At 41.4% G+C, this 22,821-nt stretch overlaps 1 protein-coding gene across 1 annotated transcript; it reads right to left on the bottom strand.

The window, feature by feature from the left end:
* Positions 1–1,867: 1,867 nt before the first annotated feature.
* On the bottom strand, positions 1,868–19,762 carry NOD1 (nucleotide binding oligomerization domain containing 1). The gene is made up of 11 exons (XM_062496686.1): positions 19,547–19,762; positions 17,538–17,712; positions 14,754–16,557; positions 12,649–12,732; positions 11,572–11,655; positions 9,952–10,035; positions 8,292–8,375; positions 6,190–6,273; positions 5,498–5,581; positions 3,342–3,425; positions 1,868–1,940 (listed from the first exon to the last, which is right to left on the bottom strand). The coding sequence occupies exons 1-11, from the start codon at positions 19,760–19,762 to the stop codon at positions 1,868–1,870; spliced, it is 2,856 nt and encodes a 951-aa protein (XP_062352670.1).
* Positions 19,763–22,821: the final 3,059 nt, after the last annotated feature.

The raw sequence follows: 22,821 nt of genomic DNA, 5'->3' as shown, positions 1-22,821 counted from the left end.
CACAGTTTGACAAGGTGCATGAGTCTCTGATTTGTTAAAGTCACTGAGAAGTCTTTAAAGGCTTTGCTTTGGCAGATGTTTTGGCAATTGAAATCCAGCTCATCTGTAACTGTGTGCCCTTTTGCTTCGGTAAACAAATGGCTCAGGTGCAGAAATCATTCAAGTTAGCCGAGTTCCCTTTGGCATGGTTGAAAAACCTCATCTGTCTCCCTGTGAAAAATCAGGCACAGAGGAAGAACCACTGAAAAATAAGTAAGCTGGTTTTCTTCCCCTTTTTTCCTTCATAACTGCAGGTTTTGTGAGAAGCCCTGTGAGTATTTTAAAATGTCTTAGGGAGCTGAAGGAAGTAGACAGAATTGAGGGCTGGGAAAGGTTTGCTACCACATAGGAAATGGAGAAACTCTGGCCTGCAAAGCAGGCATTTTCTTTACTTCATGGGGCAGATTTGGGAGATGGGGAGATGAGGGTTCACTGGCTTGGCATTTTAGCTGGAGGTTCTTCTTCCAACCTACCAAGGTTTTGTGGGTTAGTCATCAACTGGATAATTGTTTCTCAAAGTTTGGGGGGATGGTAACATGGAAGAAGGAAGGAAAATGGCTCACACTTCTCCCTTTTAGGTTTATAAATTCAAACTCTGCCCCCTACACTATGCGGTAGAGTTTGAGTTTATAAAGCTCCCACAAAAAATAATCAAATAGCCCACTCCTTTGCAAACTGGTTTCTTTTAAAGCCTCTCAAGTTACACTCCCTAAACAATAATCATTGCAGGGAGGATAGTGTTTTCTTGCTGGTCCTTATTATTTCTACTGCCCCTTGCCTTTCTCTGTCCACTGATTCAAGCACAGACTAAAAGCTTTCCAAGCCAATCTCAATCCTCCCGTGTGCTTGCCTGTTGCTGGGAGAAGGGATTTCTACTTGACGCAGTTGATTTTCAATCGTCCTTTCTCCCCACTTATGCTGGGCAACGTGATATTGGTATAGTGCCACCAGCACGGTACCTAGGCCAGGAGCCAAGGCAATGAACAGCCTGCTAATTAATTGTTCACATTTCTCTCCAGACCCACTCCCCAGAACAAACACTGTGGAAACAGGAGGCAGCCGTTTCTATGCGGCCCTCTGGAAATCTGAGGCAGACATGGTTTCCTGCCTGTGTTATGGTTTTACAGAGATGGCAGTAAGGACTTCTGGTTGCATGGGAAAAAAAGATTACTGAAAATAAGCTGAGTCTGATGCATCCATTTCTACCCATCCAAAAAAAAATTCACCACCAACAAAAAAAAAGCAGTGTCTACGATGCTGCCTGTAGTCAGTGGAGAAATAGGGACTTAATTTCTAGGCAGGAAGAAGGAATACATGGTCAAAACACTGGCACCAAGCAACTACTGTAGATATAATTTCTGGTAAAGCTGTGTATATATTAATTTTCAGTTCTGAGGCAGGTAATACTCAGAGCTGGTGGAGTTTGTGCATCTTGCACCCTTTCTTGTATAGGTATACTTGTGTGTCTTTATTTATGTATATAAATAAGAGATTATTTACATCACTGTACATAATAGATCTAAACTCAGTTATCAAAATGCATACACCTGCCAGCGGATTTAGTCTGTTAACACTTTGCAGTTCATCTTCAAAGCACCAAACAAACATTAATTATTTAACCAGGCAACTTCCCACTCACCAAAAGGACTAAGAATAACAGGCAGGGTAAGGGATGGAGCTGAGGGAGTGCAGTGTGTTCATAAAAAGGCAACTTATTGTGTATCTCTCTCCTGCCATGAGCACTGTAGATTTATGCCTTTATAAAGTCTGCAATCCAAGTGTAGGAGCAACCTTTACCACCAACTTGGCAAAATGGGAAAGTCCTCATTCAAAAGCAAATGATCCGCTCTTCATTTTCAAAAGCTTTGGCCTCTTCTTGGCTTATTGGGTTCCCATTCAAGCTGGAGGAGTAAAACAAAAGGGATGTGAGTGAAAGTAAGGTAGTGACTGTTGGCCATCTTGTGTTTTTCCAAGGCTTTGGTGAAGAGGTTTGCAATGCCACATGGGCTGCACACTTCTCAGCTGGGGATGGGTGTTAGGGCTGGATACACCACTTGATGTTCCCACTGCACATCTGAGGAACAAGGCTTCTCCCTCAGAAACAAAACTTGAACACACATACCTAAGCATAGTAACTGACCTCGGCACTGGAAACACAGCTGCTTGCATTTCAGCAAGTAGCACATAGCTGACAAAGGTTCTTGCTATGTGGTGGGCTCGTTTAAAGACATTTAAAGTCTCCAGAGCATTTTAATGTCTTCCTTGACAACATGGAAAGAAATTTCTGTGAAGTACTCAGGCATTATTAACATGAAATGTCCAATAGCAAAATTTTCAATTCTGGCTACAAAAAGATAATCTGCATTGATACTTATACCCCTGAAAATGAGCAGCCTGGTTAAGAGCTGCTCTTAGAAATGTTGACATCCATTAAACCATTCAGATTTATGAAATTACTTGGGTTAATTAATGCCTCTGAACATTCAGGCCAGAATCAAAAGACAGATTTCAGTCTGAAGATTCAGAATGATCTGAGGGGGAATTGATGCCTCTTCTATAGATGAAAGCTGACAGTGGCTTTTCAAAAAAGTACCTCTTCCACATCTCCAGGGAACACACTAGCCAGACAGTGAGTCATTGTCTTTCTAAGCAAGAATTCAGTGTCCTTTCACTAAAACAAATACATATATTTAAAAATAAATTTCATGTTCAATAATAAAGCAGCAGTGCTAAGGCCAGCTCAGTTCTATTGACTCCTGAGCTCCCTGAGGTAAGGGAAGGAATGTGGTATTTGGTTTTCTACCTTAAATGTACACGTGTGACTATGTGATGCCCACCTAATCTAGAACAAACAAATCCTACAAAAAGTGACTCTCCTTGTATCTTAGCACTTTCAGTATGTTTGGAGCACCACCCAAAAAAATCCAAGCACAATTTGCAAACCAGACTAGTAATGCTGAGTAAAGGTAACCACCACTTGCTTGTTTGCCATCTAGGTCCTGAAAAGCATGAACGTGTTCAGAAGTTTAAAAATAAAAACAACAAGCAATACTAGGTCTATAAATTCTGGCTCTGATTCTGCAAATACACACATTCTGCAAATCAGTGGTACAGACATAGTAAACCAAGAAAATGTTTCAATGGCAGTGGCTTTTTACCTGTTCGAAATCCACAGCTGGAACTACAACTCCTGGCTCACATAAACTTGCTCAGAATTTTTTATGCTGTGAAGTAGCAAGGCCAGTAGGGTTTTAAAGGGAAAGAAAGTTTACAAAGCGAGCCTTTGAGAAAGGGACCTTTACCAGATTTCTTGAATAGTCGTGTTCTCCTTGAGAGCTTCACTGAGGCACTTCACCCCTTTGGCTGTAATTTGATTCTGGATAAGCCTAAAAAAAAAAGGGATTTCAAGTCAACCTAACAAGCAAACTAATTTGCAGCATATGTACAACCTACACTCAGCTTGACATCAAGGAGCAAAGCTGTCTGCCACAAGAAAATTACTGTGATTTTATCTGTGAGAATGGTACACAGTATTGGTCAAATGCCCCACATACACTTTCAGAAACAGAGCTTAGAGTATTAATCTTTTCCTTTTAATCTTGCATGTGTTTGCATTCTGGAGATACTGATTCAATTTTAATTACACAGCTGACAAATTTCTGCTATGAACTGTTCACTAGTGGTATGGGATTGTGCTATTTGGACTGAGACAAACAAATCTCTCAGCTTTGCTTTCTTACTAAGAGGACTGTGAGACATTTTGAAGTGATGTACAGAAAATTCTGAGTACAGACCCTGTGTAGGCCTAGTGTTTTAGCAGTTATGATCTAGAAGCTGCCAATTCCTCCAGTGTTGTTTATCAGACCAACAAGATCTTTGAAAAATAAAGCACTGATTTTGACTCTGGTATGTGCAGATGCAAGTCCCAGTGAAGCGAACTTACCAGCTATAAATTATGTCTCATCTGATCTTAGGGAAGACAAAAAAACATACATAAGACCCTCAAGCAGTGAAACTGATGAAGCAGTAGGTAACTCTTACTAACTGCTGTAGACCATCCCACTAGCTGAAGATGAACACAGGCCACTCATCTGCATAAGTATAAAAATACTTATCAGCCTAGCTTAATTCAATACTCACCTTTCAGTCTACCATGGTGAGCCCCATAGCTGAACCATTCCATGTGACTGGTTGCATGAATCCCTCAGGATTCAGGATGAGGCTGAAAATTGGAGTGTATTGAACAATCTCTTAGGGGGAAGGGAAGGAGGCATTCCCATTAAAGGAGTTTCTGCACTTGGTATATGAATCAAAATGCGAAGGGATCCAGTAGAATCTTTCAGCTACTGGAAAAAGACTAACTCAGCCTGAAGTTTAACTATCTATATAGGTCACTACCTTTTGGAGGCATCCACTGGTGTAATCGACAAAGCAGAATATAAATTTGTCCACTGGCAGATACCTATGGACAATAGTGAGCCATGACAAAGACATTTATCTCGATTACTATGCCTGCTTTGGCTGGGTAAGTTTTATTATGAATTCAACCCAGACTGCTCAGTGAATTATATCTGCATCTGTGCACAAATAAATCAAGCACTTCCCCCCACTGCCTTTTCATTTTCAGGGTGATGGGCACCACAGGTTCTGCTGCTTTCAAAAGAGGCTATGAGTACTTGGCACCCATGACATCCAGCATGCTTCCTAAGGGGCTAGAACTAGGATTAACACAGGGAGTGTGCTAGTGTGGTCAGCCAAGTCTTTGTAAAGCATGTAAAGGGATTCCATGGCTGATATTCCCTTGATCACTTGAAATTATTGGCTATTTTTTTTACAGCTCACATCTGCCCAACCCCATCCATTGGCAACCTCTGGATTAGAAAAACCAACACTGCTTTTCCTTAGAAGTGTAAAAAGTCTCACTGTGATTGCTAGAAATAATCCCTGGTTTCCTGGGGATTGATGCCTTGGAGATGAGTGTCTTGCATCTGTGTATTGCTAGCCCAAAAAGAAAGCATTGGGCAAACGTGACATGTATTTAAGTGTCTGTCATGTAGCTTCTTAGCTGAAGAGTTATTTCCATAGCATGATGATAAACAGAAAGAATTGTAATAACCTTATTCTATTCTAGCTGTCTGCTTGGTGTGTTTTTTGGTTTTGTTTTTTGGGGTTTTTTTGAGACTTTTGATTTTGAGGCTGGTACTGTTCCCCTAATGAGAGATGAAATCAATCATTAGTTTGAAATTTACCAGAAACAGCTTGAACTTTTCCATGTATGAAAGCAGGTTCCAAGTGCTAGACAGCAGCTTTATTAACTTCCCGTTAGAACTGTCTACAAGCAGTCAGCTGCATCCAGACCATGCACAGAAGCTGTTACTGTGACCTACATAGACTTGGAAGGTGAAGTTTTAATGTAGTGACTGCCAAAGAGCCTGTGCCACTGTGGAATGTAACTCACCATAAATGCACCAGTTTCTTGTTGACCTTCAGCATCTCTGCAAAACTCATTGCTGCCTCATCATCCAGCTCATTTTTAGTCAACCTAAGTGGGAGAGAAAATGTTCACTTAGGATGCTGACATTATTTTTCAGCCCCCTGTATTTGCAGCTTGTCTGTGACTTAGCTTTAGACAGCCAAAGGGGGATGTGCTGTTCCTGCCTTGAGCAATTTGTAAAGGCTGGACACAAAGAGATACTGAAGAGAAGCCCTGGAGGTAAAAGAGACAAGAGTATCAGATCTTTATTTCTCTGAGCAGTGTTCCAATGATACTTTCTCATGAAGCTTTAGTGTCTAAAAGGTGGATGAGGTGTGGTGGGAAAACATACCAAGAACACTGAAGACGTGCAAAAACTGAGGACAAAGAACTTGACTTCAGATGATGAAAAGGAGAGAAGATGGGGAAAGCAAGATGGAGGGAGCAGAGTGAGGCATGACACTGGGTCACTGGAATGTATCCCAAAGGACATGTGCTGCTGATCTATTACTCATGTCCACATTCTTCCTAAGGGATATCTTATAGCTTGCTGATAGTGAAAGCATAGGGGATGAGGGTAGGGAAAGAAGAATGAGGGGAGAGTAGGAAGGGTGATGGCATTGGTATTTTGCTCTGGAAAAGGAAGCAGAGGAGAAAGAGACCACACTGTCAATTACCAGAATATCCTCACGGAATTGTTGTGTTGCATGGCTTCAGCAATACTTTTGCCTCCCTCTGTCGTGATGCCATTGAATGCGAGACTGTGAAGTAAAGATACAAATGTCTAAGAAGCAGCACCACTTGGCTCTCCCACTGCCAAATGCAAGGGAATATCCTGGATGATCTGCCTCACAGTTGTACACCTCAGCATTTGTGTGTTTCAAAGGCTCATATACTTCACAAACGACTGAGCCCTTACAACTTTTACAAGTGGGAGCAGTTCACAGGCTGCAACCTGACTGCAGATCTGTCATACAGTCCACAAGGTCTGCTGTCAGTGAGTTGTGCTCTTGGGGCTGACAGCAGAGTTGCACCCAGTACTTTGGAGAGTTGAGGCTTTTAACAAGGACAAGGACAAAAGTGTTGTGTGTCATCCCTGTACAAACTGGGCACTTTGTCCTTTAAGTCCTCCAGTCATCCAAATTCTTAATTCTTCTTCCAAGTACAACACCTTCTGTTGTGTATGGAGTGATGAGCTTGTAAATGCTTTCCATTACAAACCACAAACACTTCTTAGTCTGCCCTTCATTCTTTGAACATACATTGGCAAAACCATCCAGTTAAAGTTATGGTCTGGGCTTCTGGAGTTCAAAAAGCATCTCTCCCCTCAAAATAATGCAAGGCCTCAAAAAAGGTAGAAAGGGGAACCAAGTAGAGCAATGGCACAAATATGTATTGGCATGAGTCCCTCCTAGCTTCATCTTAAACTAGATATTCTCTGCCCATCATGACTGGGCCTAAAAATGGCAAATAATGTAAACTGATGTAGTAGGGATTATCTTCCCTTGTGGTCTTCACATAAAGCTACCACAGGTGCTTACTATGGATTCAAATCATGGTGCAAGATTAGCCAGTGGGAGATAACAAATGAAGCCAAGAGTAAGTACACTGCAGAGCAGAGGATTCCCCTTGCACAAATGCCAGCAAATCTGAGCTCAAGACAGCACAGTTACCCCTCTTTATTTTTGAAAACACATTCATCAGCATATTTGCTCTCATCTGAGAATCCCTGAGCTCTGATTCAAGCTCAAAATGTTTTCTTTCAAGACTGACGTGTCTGGATGGATTGTGCAATTATGGCAAGATGGCTATTTCAGATGTTTTTTTAAGTTTAAATATATCTAGGTCACTGCACCTGTTCAGCTTTTAATTTTTAAGCTTGACTACCCGCCTGCAGAAGAGAGGACAAGGCACCAGCCCTGAAATCCCTGGATCTGAAGTGGCAGCAATAAACTCTCCAGAGATCCCCAAACTCCCAGAGTATTTCTGAAGAAACTAGTGGCATGTGCCACCTTGTGGAGAAACTAAGAAGCCTTGCCTGTTCCCTCACTGTGGAGGCCAGTGAACTGGGAAATGGAAAGGGTCACCATGAACCCAGTGCTCCAGCTGTGTGGAGAGACTCCAAAACATCTTTACATCTTTAAATCCCTAGCCAGCATTTGAAAGTCTATCAGGGAATGGACTGTTTAACACTGCTGACTTCTGCCCCTGCTGGGCTTCGAACTTCACCTGTGTTATGGCTTCCAGAAGGCTGGTCTGAGATCCATCCCTGAACTCCAGTGAGGACAACATCTCACTAGCACTGAATGTGTGGTGGTGTGGCTCCGCTGGAGCACAGGAGGAGCCCAACTGTAATTATGTCCCAGTCCCTTCCCAAACATGTTACCTCCTAAAAAGTACTTCGGTAAGAGCTGCTTCACTTTCTCAATAGAAACTGTTAATAATGAACTCACTGGGAACCCAATCCTGTGACAACTAGTGCCTCCTTCTCCTAATGCTCCCAGATCAAAATGGCACCCACTGACCATGTGCCTTCACAAATGCCAGAAATCTGTGCAGCATGAGGGAAGGAGGTGCACATAGAGGAAAAGATGCCAGTCCTGTGGTATTTCTAAGTGGCCTAAAGCCCCCTAAAGGGCTTTTTGACTTGCTCTCACCAGTAAAGGCTGCAATACCAGATGGCATTCCAAGACAACACTTGGTGGGAAAAGTCATTGCTTCACAGCAGGATGGAAAAGCGAGCACTACACCGAGCTGCTTGGCTCTGCTGGTGTTTTACCTCACATTTGTTAACCTGGGGTGGTTCCTCAGGGCCTCTGCAAATGCCTTTGCTCCTTCGTCTCCAACTTGATTACCCCACATCCTAGTGAAGAGAGAACAGGAGATATCAGTTGTGCTCCCTGCTGACTCTTGGCAATGCATTCTTCCTGTTTCTCTCCCCTCCTTCCTGAGTACTTCACAGTCTTTCAGGCTTGTGAGAAAACTGGCAGGTACCCTCCCCGCTGAGGCAGGTATGTTCCACTCCCTGCACATGCACCAGTAACCTCAGCTGACTCACCAGCACCCTCAGGCCACAGCACAGAGGCAGCTCTAGGAGACAGCCTGCTGCAGCAGAAGTGCTTTTGGGATCACCTTGCTGCACACTCATAAGGAACAGTATTTCCAGTTGCAAAACTACCCTTGTTTACACAAAGGGGTATTTTATGAGAGAAGATAACATGGTACAAGCTGGAGACATTTGATCAACATTTACTAGGAGTATCTGGTCAAATCCTTTCTATGCAGACTAACCACTTCGAAAATTCACCCTGTATTATGAGGGTTGAAAACACCTCTGCTGAGGTCTAAGATGTTGGGTTTTTTACAGAGATCATGGTTTGATGACTCAGAGCTACACTCAGCTTATGGATAATTGGTTGGCAGCTCTTTTAAAATCTATTGAGCTCTGTGGTATCTGAACACATGGACTTCCAGTAAGTTCCTTGTCCATCAGAGCTTGCTATTTAAACATTCCTGTCCAAGCTATCCTAAGTCCATTTGGAGTGATCATTTCCTCCACAGGAGAAAACAGGAGTCCTTCACTGAAACTACAATAAGTACAGCACAGCAACATGGAATTGTGCAGGTTGCTCACTGTATTTGTGAAATGTTGTAAAGCAACAAAATAAAAGGCCAAAAATCTGATTATACAAATCCGATTTTCATGTTTCCCACCTACTGTGATTTTCACAATGGCCAAGCAGAGCTTTTAATTCCAGGTATTCAAGTACTAAATTTTAAGAAATGTGTTCTCCTGTAGAGTGAAAAGTAAAACTGGGATTTGCCAGAAAGGGGGAAAAAAAAATCAAACCTAGCACCTTTCCTGAGAAACAGGGCAGGAACTAAAGGTTTGGAGTACATTCAGACCTCTCTCCAATAATAGCACTTTGCAGTTGAGGACAGCCTAAGAGAAGAGGATGATGTAAATTCTCTTTTATTCTCCCAACTCACAACTTTATCAGGAAGTAATGCAGAAGGTTTGACAGTTGTAACAATGTCACTCAGTAACTAGATGCAGTGTCAATTGTCATAAAACCACACAGACTTAAAAATAACCAAGTATCTCTAGAAGAGTGTGCTACCATAAAGAAAGTGGCTAACTCTACATACTGTCTTCTTGTTTGTTTGTTTCTCCTTTAAGGTTCTCCTTTAAGAACAGTGAAAAAGAAAAAAAGAAGATGCCAAAACGAAACATTGTGTGAACTGAAGAACAACAAAGCAGCCTTCCTTTTCCATGCAAAATGTGGCTATGCCCCTATACTTGTTTGTTCGAATGCTGCTGCTGAGGAGGGAAGGAATAGCAGGAGAGAAGGTAAGCATGAAAAAGAGGAATCCTAAGGGATTTATAAGTGCCTGGCCAAGATCAAGCCCTAAGTTGTGCTCCTCAGCACTGAACTTACCCAATTTCAAACATTGTCTTGCTCTTCTGGATGGCCTGGGCAAGGCACTTCCCTCCTTCACTTGTTATTTTGTTTGCTCCTATTCTGCACAAAATACATAAATTGATGAGGTGTGTCACAGTTGTGCAGCTATCAGAACACCAGTTCAGAAAGCCACACAAGTATTTAGGGCGTATTAACTCTGGAGGCTACATGCAGTTAGCAAAGATTAACCTAGAGTGAAAAAATACTGCAGACACTTGACCTTTGACCAAAAGACATAATTTTATGTTATCTTTACATAGTTTGCATGTCAACCCTCCAAATCAGAAGTAATGCAGTAGAGTCTTGGGTTTGGCGCTCAGTATGTTAGAATTGAGCTTTAGGAACTGATCCTCAGGGCAAGGACCCCTGGCTTTGTTTTTAATATAATCCATGGTATCAGCAATTGCTACAGAGCTCAAGAATTGCATGCAGCATGTTTTATGATGCCACAGGGAACAGAATATTTCTTGACTCTGTGTTTCCAGAAGAGACTGCAGGTGATAAGCACAGACTGCAGTAATTTCAAGTCTTTGTGTTGTAAGCACAGGCTCTGGGCAGTTGCATAGGTCAGTGCAGCAGTCAGTCTCTGGCTGGCATTTTACACAAGGCCTCTTCTATTTTTGGCCTATGTGGATATCAAATGGCTGGAGTTCAGGGGAGAGATAATTGCATATATATTGATTTAAAGAACAGACCAAACCCCCAAGCCCCCCCAAGCCACTACATTTACATAAAAATGTATTGTTTGGCTGACTTTAGGCATATGAATGTGCACTCTATCTCAAAATAATCTCTAGAGTTACTATGCAGCCTGAAAGCAACCATCTCTCAACAGGCTTTTTTTTTTTTTCTGAAAGCTGCATTAAATAAGCAAAGCACTGTCAAAGCAGTGAAAGAACTAAGTGGTCCTGGGTTTCAAAATTCTGCAAAAATTTCAAGTAGGTAGGATGTGGCTAGAGTGGGGTCTCAGACCAAGACAGTGGTAGAACAAGGACTAGAACCCAAGAGTCCCTGGCTGCCTGTTCTCACCAAAAGCTGACATTGCTGCAGTTACCTCTTGTTTCTGCTATGGTCACAGTTAAATCATTGGTTAATGATCTACCTTTATGTCCAACCAATGTGCATAGCCAGACACTCTTATCTGAGGAAGTTCCAGGAATTAAGGGAACAACTCACCAAGAGAATTTGGGGAATTCCAGAGTTGAGGTATGACACCAGCACAGCCTGACCCCAGTGACCCATAAAAGATCAGACACTAAAAAGCTTGGTTCTAAATCCAAGGGAATTTGCCTGCTGGAAGCAGCAGCATGGTCCATGCACAACTTAAGCCTTGTTCAGGTGCTCAGACTGGATTTAGATAAAGAACAGGTCTCATGCACTCCTTTAACTCACTGCTATATTCCAGAAAAGATTATGGATTCAAGAGTTTGACCTCCTGCCATCCACTGCTAGACTACTGCAAAACACATACACAACTGCAACCTAAATTATATTTTATTTCAAATACAATTTTTGTCTTTTTTCTACTCTTTCTCCCTTTTCAAGTCACTTTACCTTAATTAGGATACTGTAGAAAGGAAAATAAATCCAACATACTTAACATATTCCAGGCTTGAACACTCTTCAATTAGTTTTGCAACATATTTGGCTCCAACATCAGTGATTTGGTTGTTGTATAAGCTTCAAGAAAAATCACATTGGTAAAAATAGGTTATTACTGCTGTTAAATATTTACAACTTGAATGCTTTATGATGCACACATAGCATCCATCTTTTCTGCACGGCTTTGTACATATTCACAGTTGCTTGTACTTCTGTTTTGATATATAATTCATATTGTGATGAGCTAGATATAAAATACAAGGAGACCAGACTGCAAATAATGAATATTTATAGAATTTTTAAGATAAATGGTCTCCACAAGCAAACAAAGCTTCCTTTTATTCATGTGCTAGTACAGAAATAATATTTCCATAAGATAAGTCAAAAGACAAAACACCATAATGTACTTTTGCCCTTTTAAAAGTCATAAAATCCCCTTGCAAATATTACTGAAGAGCAGATACCTGAGCAGTTATACTTACGTTAGGGCACTGGAAGAAAAAAACTATTCTTGGTATTCATGTTCACCTTTCAAAAAGTCATTTTTATGTAGCTACTTAGCCAAGAGAGGAAGTCAGAGCTAACGTGCCTTCCAGCTTCAGCTTCATTAAGAACTAATTAAGCTCTTGAGAGAAACTGGTATCATGAACATGACACTTGAAACTGCATGTTCGTGACACCAGTCTCTACCAAGCTGTATCTGCTTTGCATAGTTGAAATAAATCAGTTTACAGTAGAGGAAACAGCAGGGTATAACTACACAAATGCAGAAGGCTTTTGGTATAAAAATGAGCATGCTCACACAGTTCAGTAACCTGACAGTAGTCCATACTGTGTCACAGAAGGGTTTGATGCATGCAGGAGGCTGTGAGGGAGTGTGATGGGAGAGGAAGCTGTGGTCCTTGTCCCATTGAACTATTACAGAATCATTTCTGACACAAAAAACTGCTTTGCTTAAATGAGGAGGTAACTGTAGCTTCCACATCACCTCTGCTGTGTCAGTACTGACAGCATTAGAGTTTTATTTTCTAGTGTCACTGCTGAGTGTTTAGCTCCCAGCTGGGTACATACCCCAAGAAGGACACAATTTGGTACTTGGAGAGTTCTTCATACAAGATCCTTACGCCATGATCTGTGATCTGATTTACGCTGAGCCTGGAAAGAAGGGAATGAGAAGTCTGAATCAATACATCTTACAGATGTTCATAATCAGTGAGTTAACAAATGACTGGAGGCCTATGCATTTTTCCCTGATATTTTAACAGGTCCTTATGCCACATATTAAAAGCTGTTAAGGGAAGTGTGAGCCCAGCTTCATGTGGCTCATTCCAAAACCGATAAAAATCAGAAAGCCCCAGATCTCCTAGGTAATGCTCTGGAAGCTGTCCATAGAACTGAGAACAATAAAATGTAGGAAGTCAGACTCTAGATAAACATCTCACCCTTCTCCTGTGCTTACTGTGATTTCAGGAAAAAGTCTGCTTAATACCCTAGCAAAAGCAAGCTGTCGAAACTACTAGTCTTGCAATCTTCTGAGTACACAGTGAAAGCCAGGCATCTTGAAAGTCACAACACACTCAGCCTTCACCAAATAAAGGTTGTGAAAAGCCCTGGCCAGAAAATAAAACTGCACTCCCATGGGTGTGCTATATGTTTCTAATTTTATTGTCCCAGCCAGACATGAAATAAATCAATGTCAGTCATCACAGAATAAAAATGCTTCTCACAGTTGTTTTGGAGTCAGTTTTTTGTTGTTGTTGTTGTTTTCGGGTTTTTTTGTAACTTCTCAAGCTTTTTCCTTCACTAAATTCACAGGTTCAAGTGAAGCTTTCCAATTGCCACGAATCATATTTTCTGGGTAAAGCTGTCCCAATGAAAACATTCTGACCACAGTTAGTTTGCACACAAACTCAGTAGCTGAAGATGCTGAGAGTCCCTTATCACCAACAGCCTCCCTAGCCTTTGCTAGTTAGCAACCTGGTCCCTTTGGAATGCACCAGCACACAGGAGACATCAGCCAGTTTCTACAGGTCAGAACAGTCTGCTTCTTTAAAAGGGATAGTTAAGCTGTTGGAAACAACATTTCCTGGCCTGCAGAAATTGCTCACTAGAAATAAAGACAGAAGGGCAACCTAAAAAACAGTTTTGGTGCTGGGGATGGTGCTAGGATCACATTGTGTATGGTATGATCACATGATAGGCACAAAGAATGAAAGAAAGAAAGGCTGGCCTTGTCTTCGCTGTCTTGTCTTAAGTACTTATACATTTCTCCCAGGAGTTTCCTTATTGCTTTCTGCTGGGAGGTCAGTCAGTTTGCAAATAACTGGGAAAAATCCAAGAGTCACTGGCTTTGATTTATTCCTAGAGGAAAACAAGGCAAGGCACAGCCAAACACGAGGAATAAATCCAGTTGTTAAAAAAAAAATTCTCATGCAGCTGAAGGAGCTTTAAAAAAAGATTTATATGAGGTTCCTGATTTTCTGCACCTGAATGTTTGGACAAGTAAGATATAGCTACATGGTACAACCTTGAAGGGCTGGAGGTGAAACAATCTGGCCTGTGATGTTTGAGGTGGAGCTAGTTCTCCCTGTTCACACCAAGCCATGTCCTCCCTTCACATCACCTCAGGGAAACACTGCAACTGAAGCTGTCAACTACATCCTTTCATGGATGTACATGATAGCTTTTGTCCTATGAAAGTCAGTCAGTCATCATTTTGACAGGATGCAAAAGCAAGAAATTCAGATCTTCTCATCAAAGGTTATTGTGAATAGGAGATCCTCCCTTATCTCTTATGACCAAAGGTAGAGACGGCCTCAGGCAACCTTCAGATAATGGAGGATGCCCTTATGTTTCCTTTTTCCCTTAAGCACCTTCTCTCATAGAAATCCTCTTCTGAGACAATACAATTTGAGATGGAGCTAACTAAACCTACAGGTTTAAACAGTCTGTACGTCTAAAGCCTTCTTACCACCCTTTACATTTTGGTTTCCAAATTCACAGCTTATCTCTGCTCCTGTGGCTAAATGAACAAAGATTTCAGAAGATCTGAAACATTAATTTCCAGCAGACTAATCCTTGTCTTTCTTCACTTGCGAGATCAGATCCTTCAGCCCACCAGTTTGTGGAATAAACAAAGAATACACAAGGACCTGTTTACATACAGAGACTCCTACCTGATCACTGCAAGCTTGCTGAAACAAGGTTGCAGCTGCTTTATTCCATAGTCATTGATGTTGTTATTGTCCAGATCCAGAGCCAGGTGCTTTTGGAAGTGGTGCACCACAAAGGAAATGGCGCTGCAGTCGGCAGAGTAGGCATTGCAGTAGGCCAGTTTGATGTAGTTGGCGTGCATACGGCGGGCTGCCATCCTCCCCACCTTCTCACTCTGTGTCTCGTACAGGCACCTCAGCATCCACACAAAGTTGGGCTGCACCTGCACCTGGTTGTAGCTTTTAAGCCTGGACCGAGTGTAGCCTTTCAGGCGGGATTTCATGCTCTTCCCAAGGTATGTAATGAGAGTTTTTCTCTTCCTCTTAATGACCGCAGGTGAAACTAAATGTCTGAAGAGCTTCTGCCTGGATCCAGAAAGTAGGCCACAAAGAAACATGTTGGTAAAATTAAAGTGTTCTTTATTTTGGAAAGGATCCTCCCCTGCTAGTTGTTTCTTCAACCAGGGGATACGAAGGCAAGTAGGCTGGGTGGTCTCCATGGAAGAACATTCATTGAAAAACTCAAGTAACTCCTTGGTACCCACCTTCTCCTCCATAACCAAGAACAAAGCTGTGAAAAAAGACTGAAGGGTTAAGTGCAAGAACTCATAAGTAGCCTGACTGTCACAGCCACTGTAACCTTTAACTGTCCTGAGAAAGCCCAATTGCAAATCTTCTTCAGAGATGTTTGCCAATGAGACTTCCTCCTGCTCAAAGATAAAGGAAGAGTTCTCCATCCCTTTGTATGCCATTTTACCCAAAGCTAGAAGACTTTCCTTTCTTGATTTGAACATCTCAGCTTGGCTTCTGATATTGTTCTTCAGCAAACTTGTTTTCACAGATCGGTTCAGGTGGACTTCAATCATGAGCAAAAACACATCTGTTAATGTAACAGAACTATCTGGAAGCTCATGGCTGTCAAACATGGAGTGGAAGTGCTCAAAGCATTTAAAGATAATCCAGCAAAATAAAGGCACTGAACACAAACTGCAGAGATTTGGGTTAGCTTCCAACTGGTTTGATACCAGTGCTCGTCGTCGCTCATCTTTGAAAAACATAGCTGTGTATTCCTTCAGGTTGTTACTGGAGAAACCACGAAGCAACACTTTCTTCCTAATGATGTTTTTTTGGATCTCAGTTCCTGTCCTGGCAGTAAGAATTTTCTTGGATCCCTTAAGAAGCTTTCCTCTGAGAAGGCTTATGAGCAGTGCCAGGGGGTGGATGGGTTCATTGGGTGAGCATATCTCAGGTACGCTGCTGAGATCAAAGTTGGAATAGATCTCATCAAAGCCATCAAAAGTGAAAAGAACTGTATGGGGGAACTGCAAGATGTGATGGAACACTTCTGTGGGGTCCTGGTCTGGGTAGCAATTATATTTGAAGAGGAGGTCTTTCAAACATATGGCTTCATCTTCCTTGAAGCAGCTAAACATCCTACACCGAAAACAGAAGAAAAACTTGGCCCCTATGTCCAATTCTTTTCGGGCCCAAAGGCTTTGTATCTTTTGCAGCAAGATGGATTTTCCAATTCCTGCATCTCCATAGACATAAACAGTCTCTCCATCTTCATTAATTAGCCCAACTGCATCATCAAAAAGGGCTTCTAATTGACCCACCTGGCCAAGACTCTCATTGGTAAAACTGACCAGCTCCATAATACTGTTGGAGTAGATTTCTTCAAGCAGCATCTCCTCCTTCTGAGCGTACAACATAACAAACTTGGAGTCCCGTCCCAGCTCATGTCTAAGTTTCTGGCAATATCTGCTAACTAAAGAGACAGTGAACTACTATTAAAGAGACCATTATTTAAAAACCTATGCAGACAATGACCCACCTCTTCGAGAACTCAGAGGGGGTAATAAACAAAAGTAATTCTAATGTGAAAAGGGTTCTTTGGCAGATTAATTCTATTTGTGATGCCATCATCACTCACTTTGGAAATTCAGGTACTAAAAAAAGGTCACATCTGAGCCACCACTTCCTGAAAGCCAGTACTGAAGCTGCATTGGTTTAAGGGACTGCTGTCCTTCAGCTGAGACTCAAAGACAAGCCCCTGGCCCTTTGTTAAAGGCTGTTTAACTCTCTGCAAAGACTTGTTGGAGTTGTTGGTCGCTAATTTCACTGTACTTATATTCCACCTGCAGTTCTCTCAGGTGGGTGGTTATTCTTTCCTAACTTCTTTAGTAATTTATATTATTGCAAATAGAAGCCATGCATTTTAGAAACCAAGTGCCAGGCACCTCAAAAGATTTATTCTGGTTGGAAGTGACTTCAGAAGGTCTAATCCTACCTCCTGCTGAGTACAGGATCATTTCTGACATGAGGTTCCTCAGGGCTTTGTCCCCGAGCATGGAGACTGCACAGCCTCCCTGGGCAACCTGCCTCATTGCTTGACTCTTCTTATCATGAAATACTGGCCAGCCCATAGCCAAAACATCACAGTGCTGCTAATAAATTGTAGTAGAGGCCTAGAAAATACTACAGCTGGCACAAGGTGGTTCTGCCATTGTGTTACATACCCACAAACAAATGAAAGAAAGTGCCTGAGTCTAACAAAACAGGGCGTAATTTATCAACATCACCCTTGTGTTATACAGTGTGCCTTTTAATTTGGCTACCACTGCTAGCAAGCACACATTTATTTTTCCTGGCTGTGCCTGCCTAAACACTTACTCTCCTGTCACCTGGTTGGAGCTTCCTACATAGCAGGACAGTTCTGTGGGAAGGGATAGAGATGCATGACCTTACCTGGATCTGTATTTACCACAGGCTTACTACAAATATTCTCTGAAGGCTCGTAACCTATTTCATCCAGCCAAGGCTGAAGTTCATAGTAAGCATCAGTGACTTTGTGCAGGACATAGATGAAATATTCCGAAACTTCTTCTCCCTTGCTTTGAACCAAGTCTAGAATTTTGCGAACCTGGAGAAACACCATGGGAAAGATCATTGACACACAGCATTTTATCACAGTAATACTTGTCAACTGCTTTAGGACCCTTTCTGGACTGGAGCAAGGGGCCAAAATCAAAACTGGTGCTTCAAAAAGGTGAAATCAAAACCTAGCTCTGAATTGGAACCATCACAAAACTCAACTGCCATTTGTGTTTGAATGCTGTGAGAGAGTTGGTTCTGCAAGTTAAGGTCTGAACTTGTAGCTCAATCAAAATAACCAGAAACAAAATGGATAAATAGCACCCCTCAAGAGGGAACATAAAGGATTTCCTCAGCTTGGCTAGATAGTGTATTTTAAGTCTTGTGCTGTTTAAAATGAAAATAGAGGTGGTTTCTCTGTGCTGCAAATTCACCCTCTGTTCTGTAAATACTCCAGTCACATCTGGATTTACCTCAGGATCCAGCCAGGTCTAGAGCAGGGTAGGCTGAATCCCTCCCTGTATCTTAGCACTGAACCGAAACCCTACAACTTCTCCTTCCAACACAGCAGCTCAATTCTCCCTGTATACAGTGGCCCCACTGCCAGCAGTTATTACCAAAACTAATGGCTACCAGGCAGTGGCTGGAGCTGTTCACCACAAAATGTCACCTCCACAGGCAAGGCAGAGGGTGATCTCTGTGCACCAGTACAAGGCAGTCCTAGCACAAAACCCTCTGAAAGACAGAGGCACATTTTGAATGTCGTGATCCCCTTGCTAGAAATGAAGAATGCAGTTCTAAACTAGACAAAGGGTTTCCAGAGACTGTGGTCTCTTGTGAGCTTAAATCAGGGTGATGTACATGCAGCACAGCAAATACATGGAGCTTTTTCTGACAATTTGTATGCTCTAAAAAGCAATTTTATGCCTTCCAGAGAAGCTCCCACAGAGTCCACTTCACTTACACTACTGTGGCCTGCTCTCTGTCTCTGCTTAGACTCCTGATGCATGGCCTCCTCCTCAGCTTTGGTACAACAACCATGCATATTATGCTGAACAATAAGAAATTGAGATAATCACACAGTGTGCATTTATTCAGCTTTGACCCTACAAACAGTGTGAGCACTGTGTTACCATTTCAACATGCCAGTTAAGAATGATTATTTTATGAAAATCTGCACTGTTGGCAAAGTCCAAGGTTGTTGAATTTTTTATGGTTTTCCTGCCCCTAACTGTGACAGGGTTCTGAAGCTGCCTGATTGGTTGGTCTGGGAAACAATCTCCTCAGCTGTTTCAAGTTATGATGCAAAGACCAGCTATGTACACAGTAATTTTCTCCTAACAAAAGGAAATAATTTTTGCTACTGATGTCCAAATATTAATTAAAACCCTATATATGCCTGGATACATGAATCTTCCATAGAAACATTCACAACGTACATAGGTCTTTAAAGAGAAAATAAAGTGTTTATACAGACAACAAACAGTCATTAACTTCTAAAACAACATTTAATTTCTGTCTCTCCTAAAGGATGATCTGTCCCATAGCATCCTAAAGCAGATTTTCCTTGCTATACTCTAACAACCATGAGGCCATCTCTTTATCAGAGGACAAAGCTGCAGCTGGGAGGGACAGAACAGCAATTATCACCCTACTAAGTTCTTACAGCTGCCAACGGGCATAACCATCAGTGCCAGCTGTGTTGGAAAGGGATGTGCTGGAGACCCTTATCCAGGAAGACTGGGGTGGGAAAACTCCAAAATAACAAAGATTAGAAAACATACTAGATGTAAAATTGTCAGATAAACCCTCAAAATCTGGTGATAAACTGAAAGTAACCAAAAGCTTCACTGGCTAGAGAAAAAAAAAATCAAAAGTTATACCTTATCTGCTTGAGTAGGAAACTGGACAACGATTTCTGCATCTTCAGTGGAGAAGTAGTCATTCTTAATCAAGTTATCAATCAAACACTGTGTGTTTCGGATCCTACCGACCAGAAGCTCGCGGTGAACCTTCAGCAAAGCAATGAAGGATCGAGGGCTTGCTCCCGGAGGCTTTTTCACAGTCATGTCCACATTAGCACAAAGTTGGCCTTCCATAATTGAAACACCAAGAAGCTGCTCCACCAAGCCTCATCTTTGAAAAACCTTCCATTTGTAGTAACAGGTCAACTTGGATTTATCTTCAGGCAAGCAAGAAAACTGTCCTTCAAATCACTGAGCCTGCAAAAAGTAATTGCATAGAACCTCAGTTTAAACCTTATTCTATGCACATACATCCTTCAACTAGACATCACAGAATACTCCCAAACTCTGTGTAGTATCATGGCCAACTTTTTAATAATGTTTCTTCCGTAGGTACTTCTATTCATTTGTTCAGGTTTTGAAAAATAAAATATCTACAACAGACAGTCTCCCTCCTGTACCAGTATTTTACTGTAGCTTGCCCCAAACACCACCACTGGCATCTGCTTTATTAAGTGCCTGTTCCTAGTGCATAATTTAATATTTTTTATTAGCTTTTCATGTTTCGGTAGACAAAGCAGGGCATCTGTCCAAACATAATCTGGACAAGGAAATAAATGGAATAAAATCATACTTCATAGCAATTAATTTTGTAGGAGGAATTAATTTATAGAAGCAATTCACTCTGCTTTTTCGTTGTTAAAACAAGAGACTGTATAAAGTGCTGCAAATATAATACCTGTTCCTGAAAGCAACACCTTGTGAATTCCGAGGCAGTTTTAGCTAAACTAGAGGAAAGAGTTTAGCTTCAGGACACAAGGTTCACCAACACCAAGAATGATGTTATTTTGAGACCGCACTCTTTAGCATGAATGCTCTCTCCTTGTCTGCAAATACATAGACATTGTATGCCCTCATTCTCTAACGCACCTCTTGGGAGCTCTGTTTAGATGTCCACTTATTCCCACTTTACAGGGCATAAAGCAAGAGTAATCAGGATCAGACTGCTCTCTATTATATTACTAAAGCAGGGCTTTGTGTAAATGTAGTTAATTTGTCCACCACATAGTAGGCATGAAGTTATACTGTAATTATAATTCAATAGTAAGTTTGTTTAGGTACTATTTAAGTACAAACTTGCACATACAATTTTCCATGCAGGAATCTATTTTTTTGCCAAGAACACAACTGAATCACCTCCACATAGACAGTGAGAATCTGCATGATCAACACAAATGACTGACAACCCCCAGTAAGAGGTAAATTATACTGTTGTTTCAGCAGGTCAAGGGATATCTGGGAGAATGTCATTAGATTCTGGTTACAGTCATATTAACAAAATCAAAACACAAAACCCTTCAACAATTCTGTAAATGTGCCAACTCTGCTGCTACAAAATTCTCACAATTTCCCAAGATATTTACAGTGATGGCAAACTTCTTCAAATGCTCCCCAGCACTCCCCTGTCAAGCTATAACTGAGCCCTGCCAGTTCACAGATTATTCTAAGTGACCTGCTATTGGAACAATCTTGCTTCTATGGGTTTTCTATATCCGAAGCCTGCTGTCGGCATCAGTGAAGCTTCTCCTGCTTGATGCTGGAGAAAGACACAGTTTGTGTTACTGCATTTTAATGGTATTAACTATCTACACTCAAACCAGCAGGGCAAACCAGCTTAGCTACTTGGATTTCCCAGCAGGTCCCAATTTACGGTTGCTGACCTGCATGGATGCAGATAACGGCATTAAGATTTGGGATCTCCAAGGGCTGAGACCTGGCAAATCCCCAGCACAATTGTGCCACGTCACAGCCAACTCCAAAAATGGCAAAACTATTTCAAACAAACACAATGTAACCAAGTGATTTGAACTTCTTACCACACTACTGGAACAGATCAACCTTTCATCACCCCATTCAGTTGACCCACCCGAGGAAGTGGCTGATTTCTGAGTCACTCAGCTTCCTAGAAGCCACATTGGCACATCTCTTTCTTTAAAAAAGTTCATTCCGTAAATGAAGACCAAATATGATGAAAACATCATTTAGTCTTGAACTTCTGTAGGCTTTAGTTAAAGAGCATAATCTTAAAACATGCAATAAAAACATTAACTCTATTCTTTCAAGATACTGCATCCACCCAACATTCCCTGCTTGCTTTGGCTATTCTAGGACCACATTATTCTAATGCATTTTCTTTCTTCCTAATTTGTAAGAAGAACTGAGACAAATATTCAGAAAACCGTAAGAATGAACCAACATGCTGTCAAGCATACAAACCAAATAGGAGTATTTTCTTCACTATTTCAGTTGAAACTACAAAGAACATAAGAAAGAAGAAATACAGCAGCAGGACACAACATGAAAAATACGGAATGACCAGAAGGTCTCAAAGATGTCTGCTCTGCATCTAGCTACGTCCAAGTCAGTACAAATCATGGTTGCTACTGAAGGGGTGTGCATACAAGTGCTGCAGGACAGAGCATGTTCTGTTTCACACAGGATGATCTGCAGGAGAATGGAGAAATAAGAAACCAAGCAAAAAAAAAAATAAAGTGAGGCTAAACATCAGGGAGAAAATGAGAAAGAACAAAAATGCCAAGCATGGAAGTCAGGATTGACAATACAAATTCTGTGCATGATGACGTACTCAGTGATATTTTCAATGAAAATATTAAATTTAATGCAGAAGCACACACCATCCAGTACTGGAGTACTTAGTACTTTTCATCAGTCCTTTTTAGTAAGAAAAAATTGAAATTTCCATCATTCACAGACTAAGAAAATCCATGCCAGATGAAGAGCTGAACACTTTAAATGCTTCCTGCTACATGTATTCATAGCAAAGTGTATCAGCTGTATGAAGAAACATGACATATATGATTCTGTTTCATTAGGGCTTTCTTTGTGTTGTTGGGGTTTTTTTGCTGTTGGGGTTTCTTTGGTGGTGTTTTTAAAAACATGAGGCCTGTGTGTGACAACATGAAGTCTCCAGTTTATCTGCAAGCCCATCACCTCTCTTTCAGGAAGAGTCCCAGCTTCCATAGTGCTTCAATATGAGTTTTTCAGTGAAGGAACACAAGGTTACTAAGTCTCTTGTGGAAGGATCTGTCAGTTTTATAATGCAATCTGGTGTATTTAAAGGCAAATGCTTATGCAGCTTATAAATAGGTATTAAAAGCACTTCCTTACTAGAG

Source organism: Cinclus cinclus, chromosome 1 (genome assembly GCF_963662255.1).
Source record: "Cinclus cinclus chromosome 1, bCinCin1.1, whole genome shotgun sequence".
NCBI classification, from domain to species: domain Eukaryota; kingdom Metazoa; phylum Chordata; class Aves; order Passeriformes; family Cinclidae; genus Cinclus; species Cinclus cinclus.
Note: the sequence above shows the minus strand (reverse complement) of the source record. Positions and strands in the feature narration are given on the sequence as shown.